General features: G+C 50.3%; 1 protein-coding gene across 1 annotated transcript; it reads left to right on the top strand.

Moving 5' to 3' along the window:
• Positions 1-1,327: 1,327 nt before the first annotated feature.
• On the top strand, positions 1,328-6,672 carry trim47 (tripartite motif containing 47; the record flags this gene model as incomplete). The annotated part of the gene is made up of 8 exons (XM_084490898.1): positions 1,328-1,513; positions 1,888-2,099; positions 2,720-2,765; positions 3,842-3,937; positions 4,641-4,865; positions 5,325-5,347; positions 5,628-5,749; positions 6,143-6,672. 8 exons carry the CDS (start codon positions 1,328-1,330, stop codon positions 6,670-6,672), a joined length of 1,440 nt encoding a protein of 479 aa, XP_084347024.1.
• Positions 6,673-7,228: the final 556 nt, after the last annotated feature.

Raw genomic sequence — 7,228 nt, 5'->3', positions numbered from 1 at the left:
GTGCACCGCGATGGAACAAACCACCCCGATGTGTAAAGTAAGCCAACCGAAGCACTGGAATTAAACACTGTTGTCATTCTTCTGGTTTTATTTGCTATTTTTATCGATCAGTTTACACACTGTGGTCCACGGGTCTGTGTTTTGTTTACATCATAACGAGGGAGGGGTTCTGAACATGACAATTCTGGGCTGGATTCAACCATTTTATATTATGTTTTGTATTTTCGTCACCTCTACATCGACTCTGTGTCACCGCACAGCTTCCTGCTGTCTGTTATTGTAATCGTGTCGAGCCCACACACCGTGTGTGCGTGTGTGTGTGTGTGTGTTTGCGCTTTCTGTATTATGTCATATTTATTCAAAGACGAGTATCACGGAGGTCATTAACTTCACACAACTTGACAGATTACCCTTAAACCCAATGGCGTAGGAGTGGTTTCCTGTGAGTCTTTGTTGTAGCATAAACATAACCCTTCTGTCTCCTGAACAGAATCTTGACTGAGCCACGTTCACACTCTCGCTGTTGACTACCATGGTGTCAGCGGTGATGCAGTCGGTTTTAAATGATGAATATATCACACATTGTGTGAGTCACCCGGTCCAGTGTCACCGACCCGGTCTTCAGGGAACATGGGTGAGGGAGTCTGGAAAAACTGTGGTTGCTGTATACATGATGACAAGATGCCGCACCACGATGATGTTGACTAGCTTATCACAACTGCAATTGTACTGTACTTTTTAAACACATGCTGTGAACCTTTTCTCTCACCCTGGTTTTCATGAGTAGTAAAAAAAAAAAAAAAAAGCTAAATGTGTGTCACATCACATTCATCGTTTTTGTAAGTCTATCCTAAACCCCACAGGTACAGAGTGATCTTGTTTTCATCAACTGAAATCCTGGGTTCCCACAGTCGTGGCTTTGTGTTCTGTTGGGTTCAAAAAACGATTACTGTACATACATCTGTCATCAAATGCACTTTTTGAGTCTTATCCCTCACAATCTATGCAATGCAATCACGTTCCCATGCCGTCTGTATTGAAATGTCACCCTAAAGAATTTGATATGTGTCTTTATATGAATTACTAAATATGTATAATAATAAATATGGTTTCTTTCTCTTAACAACAGTTGTTTGTTTGGTGTCCATGCACTGTAGAGAGAGAGATGAGAGAGAGATAAGCGAGAGAGAAGAGAGAGAGAGAGCGAGAGAGAGAGAAAACTTTGCGCTCATCTGATTGGCTCAGCAGGCAGTCACACATCGTGACGACTGCGCTTGTTTCCTACACTCTCCTCTGTGCGCCGTGTTGTTGTTTTTTAAGGACCAACATGGCTACCGCGAGTGGTGCAGGGGAGGACCTCCGGAAAGAGCTGTCGTGCTCCATCTGTTTGGACTTCTTCAAAGAACCCGTCATATTGAAATGCGGACACAATTACTGCCGCTGCTGCATCCTCACGCACTGGGAGGAGACGGGCGACGTCTACAGTGGTTACCAGTGTCCCCAGTGTCGAGCGGTATGTGGCTGTGGTGGTGGTGGTGGTGGTTTGGTGATGGGTTGTTTCACATGCGTCAGTCAGTCGTACCCTGTCTGCCTGTTCCCCGGTAGCACCGTGTCGTGTCTCCGGTATTGTGGACCTGGTAAAAGTGGCCGGCCTCGTGGGTGTGTGTGTGTGTGTGTGTGTGTGTGTGGCCACACGGTGTTACTTGGCAGCGTCATCAGATGACGTCACCTCATTTCATCCTTTTTTTTGGGAAGCGAAGATAACGATGGGAGAGAGGGCAATGTGTTGTTGACACATTGTGTTCACACATTCCTCTCACATCGTTTGTCAAAGGCAGTTTTCTGGATGAACTGTGTTGTGTTGCTGTCTGTCTGTCTCTGTCTCAGGTGTTCAGCAAGAAGACCTTCACCAAGAACTACCTGGTCCAGAACCTGGTGGCCAAGCTGGAGGACTTTGAGTCCCTGGGCCCCTGTCCGCCGCCCTCCAAACCCGTCAAGGTGGACGGCAAGTGCGAGCAACACGGAGAGGAGCTGAAGCTCTTCTGCGAGACGGACCACATGCCCATCTGCGTGGTCTGCAGGGAGTCCAGAGCACACAGGTATTACCTTCTTAGTAGAAGAGGATTAAAGTGTGTGTGTGTGTGTGTGTGTGTGTGTGTGTGTGTGTGTGTGTGTGTGTGTGTGTGTGTGTGTGTGTGTTTAACAAGTTGATACTGCTGTCCACCCCTTTCCTAGAACTGACCTTACAAGTTCATTATTCAGTTTACAAAGTATTCTATTAACTGAATCTCTTGGACAGTTTGGGTGCCGTTTAACTTGGCGTCGTAATCGTTTTGTGTTTGGCATTGCACATTGAATCAGAATCAGAAACACTTGCGTTGCCAAGTAAGCCTGACAACCAAAGGAATTTGGTGGTGTGTGTGTGGTGTGTGTGGTGTGTGTGGTGTGGTGTCTGTGGTGTGCAGCCTTCTCTTGCTGTGAGAGGCTGCAGGCTGAACTCTGGTCTAAACATGATTATGTCCTTGAATCAACTCTCCCCGCTCTCCAGTGCAGATAAAAGGCTGTTATTGTGTCAATATCCATTACCAAACAACTTGTTTTGACTAGACAAGCTATTCCGTTTGAATACCTGGTAATATGTGTACTGCTGCATGGTGTGTCTGCGTGCGGGCGTGTGTATATATACACACTGGCCTTAATTCTGTGATCTGCTCTGTAGACACCATGAGGTCGCCCCCGTGCACGAGGTGGTCCACGACATGAAGGTATGGAAAAGAGGTTGAGACCAGGTCTTGATGTCGTCATGTTCATAGTCCAGCCTCTGACAATCTCAGGGAATAGCAAAGTCTGCATGATACTACTACTACGGTCAGGAACTGATTCACCTCAACATTCCTGAAACGAACAAAGAGTTTTTAGAGGATTATCTTATCCTGTTTTATTCTACATTCCAATCACAACTGACCTTAAAGGTCAGTCGTGCTCCTTTAGGGACACTGTCTGCCCGGAGACCCTATCTTGTGATAGCGCGTGAGGCATGGCTAATAGTAGTAGTGCTAAAATAATACACTATACACTATACAACATATACTCAAAGGACCCTGACATTGACGTGTTGTGATCTCAAGCTTCTCGCTGCTCATTATCTGCTCGTATCTACTATATAATCCAAAATGATGTGGAAATGGAAGACCAGGGTATCACTCGACAGTATTACATCGAAAATCACTGTCTTGTTAGAGGTCAGTTTTAACTCATCCTATATGATTGCATTATAACCTGGAGCCAAGATTCACTCAAAGGCCAAATGAACATCACAAGCTGGAATCAACCGGTTTGTGTCGGTGCCTGATGCGTATATATGAGAAGACATTCCTCTTTCTGTTGGACAGACTTTGCGCTGCGTGAGCATGTGTGTGGTGTTCTACTGAGCATGTTCAAGTAAATCAGTCGGTCGATGGTGTGGTAACTTGTCCAGATGGAAACTGAGCTCACACGTTGTGCAGACATCCATGCCGACAATTAAATGTTAATCAGGACTGAACCGTTTAAAACTATTCAACCCTTTTGACAGTGTTTCAATCAAGTAAAAAAGGGCAACCGCAACAATGAAGTGACAAGGGAATTAAAACCAAACGGCTTGCGTTTGGTTCCAAGTGTACCATGTAACAATGAATCCCGTCAATCGAAATGCAATAGTCAAATTGTATGTTCTAGATCTATGATCACATGCTGGAATGGTGCAAAAAGGGATAGATAAGCAGATCTGTATAGACAGTGAAGTGATGGTCCGTGTTCCTGGTTGGCTCTTGGTGGACTATCGGCTGGGTCTAACCTACAGATGGAGTTACAGCTGAGGCTGCTGGAACTGAACTGGCAGAAGTCGCGGTGTACCAGCGTCCGATTGGAGGACGAACGCACCAAGAACGACTTAAAGGTACGGCGCCATAGCTGAACTCCATCCCGCGTTGGTTATTAGTGTGCCCTGATACGACTAAACCGTGTGTCTGTGTCTCTGTCTGTGTGTGTCTGTGTGTGTGTGTGTGTGTGTCTGTGTCTCCCTCTGTGTGTGTCTGTGTGTGTCTGTGTGTCTGTGTGTGTCTGTGTGTGTCTGTGTCTCCCTCTGTGTCTGTGTGTCTGTGTGTCTGTGTCTCCCTCTGTGTGTGTCTGTGTGTGTCTGTGTGTGTCTGTGTGTGTCTGTGTCTCCCTCTGTGTCTGTGTGTGTGTGTCTGTGTCTCCCTCTGTGTGTGTGTGTCTGTGTGTGTGTCTGTGTCTCCCCGTGTGTCTGTCTCCCTCTGTGTGTGTGTGTCTCCCCATGTGTCTGTGTGTGTCTGTGTCTCCCCATGTGTCTGTGTCTCCCTCTGTGTGTGTGTGTCTGTGTCTCCCTCTGTGTGTGTGTGTCTGTGTCTCCCTCTGTGTGTGTGTGTGTGTGTGTGTCTCCCTCTGTGTGTGTGTGCCTGTGTCTCCCTCTGTGTGTGTGTGTGTGTGTGTGTGTGTGTGTGTGTGTGTGTGTGTCTGTATCTCCCTCTGTGTGTGTGTGTGTGTGTGTGTGTGTGTCTGTGTCTCCCCATGTGTCCGTGTGTGTGTGTGTGTGTGTGTGTGTGTGTGTGTCCCCGTGTGTGGCGGCGGCGTGGCCGCAGCTGAAGAAGCAGCGTCTGAAGGAGAAGATCGAGGCGGACGTGGGCGCTCTGGTGCAGTTCCTGCTGGACGAGCGCGACGCGCTGCTGGACGGCCTGGACGCCGAGGAGGTGGCCACCAGCGCCGTGCTGGACGACAACCTCAAGGTGGTGGACGCCGAGACGGCCGCCGTGGACGCCACCATCGCCGACGTCCACGACCACATCGCCGGGAAGACCAGCTTCGAGGTGGGCCGCCGGCCAACGCCGTCTGTGGTTGGTTGTCGTCGTCGTTTCTTTGCTGTCATTGGTCGAGTCCCACCAATGACCGCCAGCGGTTCGTCTGGTTAACGTTGGACCAGGTCTTGGCTGAACAAGGGGGAACGTTGCGACGCGTTGTTGACACGTTGAAATAGGGAAATAATGGGTTTAATTTGTGTCAAGAGTAGCTTTTCGTGTTAGCGTTGGTGTTGGTGTTGCGGCTACTACCGATGACTTTAAATGCTCCTCGTATTCTGTGTCACCTGGAAAGCACCACGGTGAATGAATGGGTTGAATGAAGAGTGGATTCTAAACAAAGCACATACACCAGGGGATTGCCACTCGAGTGAAGTTCAACTACTTTCCTCTGAAATTGTTTAATTATGTCATTTAAAGGTTTTTTTTTTGTGTCATTAACACCTTCATTTCATTGTTTTTTTTCCCCAGAGTCTTGCTCAGTCCTACAACGAGTAAGTGGCTTCCTACTGTATTTACCGCTTTCCCTATACAATGTTAAAGGCGTTAGGTTGTATCAAACGTACACATTTTATGATGCAAGTCAATAGCATAAAAACACACATCGTCAATATTAAACTGGTTTATTGCAATTTGCATGTTTCATTATCTACATCTTGACATATATATATATATATTGATGTGTGTGTGCGCGTGCGTGCGTGTGTGTGTGCGCGCGTGTGTGTGTGTGTGTGTGTGCGTGTGTGTGTTAACAGCGTTCTCTGTCCCCCTCAGAGCCATCCACTGCAAGGCCTTCACCCCCCTGGAGGCGGTCAACTGTCCCTCGGACTGGACTGACTTCTCGGGGCCCTTCCAGCTCATCGTGTGGAAGAAGATGATGCATGTGTTGCACACGAGTCAGTCCAACCCGTCTGTCCGTGTGTCTGTCTGTCTCGATCCCCCCCCCCCCCTTCGAGTCATGTCCCTCTCTCTCTCTCTCTCTCCGCCCAGTAGAGGTTCTGATCGTGGAATTATACACACGTGTCGTCGGTCGATCCCACACACACAACATTGGAATGCAATCGTTTCACGCGTGTTGATGTTGTTGAGGTCGTCTTTCCGTTTTGAAATAGAGCTCACACACGTTTGTCTGTTTGTCACTCATGCATCTGGTGCCCTATAACTCCCTTACTCATTCTCTCTCTCTCTCTCTCTCTCTCTCTCTCTCTCTCTCTCTCTCTCTCTCTCTCTCTCTCTCTCTCTCCCTCTCCCTCTCCCTCTCTCTCCCTCTCTCTCCCTCCCCCCCACAGTGCCCCAGAACCTCACCCTGGACCCGGACACGGCCCACCCCAACCTGCTGATCACGGACTTTGACACCAAGGTGGAGGAGGGCCGGGCCTGCGGCCACGAGCCCGACCTGCCGGCGCGCTTCACGCGCTTCTTCAGCGTGCTCGCCACCGCCAGCTACGCCGGCGGCCAGCACTACTGGGAGGTGGACGTCAAGGACAAGGGCGTGTGGTACCTGGGCGTCACCACCGAGTCCAGCAACCGCAAGGGCTTCGTCAGCCTGACGCCGTCGGCCGGCTACTGGAGCCTGTGCCTGCAGGACCGCCTGTACGCCAACGGCGAGAACGGCCGCATCCCGGTGGCGGACTACTGGAACTCGCCGCGCGTGGGCGTCTACCTGGACTACGACAACGGGCGCCTGTGCTTCTACGACGCCGTCACCATGAAGAAGCTGTACATGTTCAGCTCGCGCTTCGAGGAGCCCGTCTGCCCCTTCTTCAGCCCCGGGAAGAACGACCCGGGCAGCCGCCTGCAGATCTGCCACTACTACTGAGTGGGGGGGGGGAGGCTGGAGATGGGCCACTGTTACTGAGGGGGAGGGAGGGGGGGAGGCTGGAGATGGGCTACTGTTACTGAGGGGGAGGGAGGGGCTGCAGATCTGCCACTACTACTGAGTGAGGGGGGGAGAGGCTGGAGATGGGCTACTGTTACTGAGGGGGAGGGAGGGGGAGAGGCTGGAGATGGGCTACTGTTACTGAGGGGGAGGGAGGGGGAGAGGCTGGAGATGGGCTCACTGTTACTGAGGGGGAGGGAGGGGGAGAGGCTGGAGATGGGCTCACTGTTACTGTGGGGGAGGGAGGGGCTGCAGATCTGCCACTACTACTGAGTGGGGGGGGGGAGGCTGGAGATGGGCTCACTGTTACTGTGGGGGAGGGAGGAGATATGCCACTGTTACTGAGGGAGGGGGAGAGACGATACAGAAATGCCACTATTGCTAAGGGGGAGGCTGGAGTTAGGCCAATGTTACTGAGGGGGAGTGAGAGAGAGAGGGAGGGAGGGAGGGGGAGGCAGCTACGGATATGCCAATTTTACTAAAGGATTGAGAGAGA

Source organism: Micromesistius poutassou (assembly GCF_964030765.1).
Source record: "Micromesistius poutassou genome assembly, contig: SCAFFOLD_1478, whole genome shotgun sequence".
Taxonomy (NCBI): domain Eukaryota; kingdom Metazoa; phylum Chordata; class Actinopteri; order Gadiformes; family Gadidae; genus Micromesistius; species Micromesistius poutassou.
Note: the sequence above shows the minus strand (reverse complement) of the source record. Positions and strands in the feature narration are given on the sequence as shown.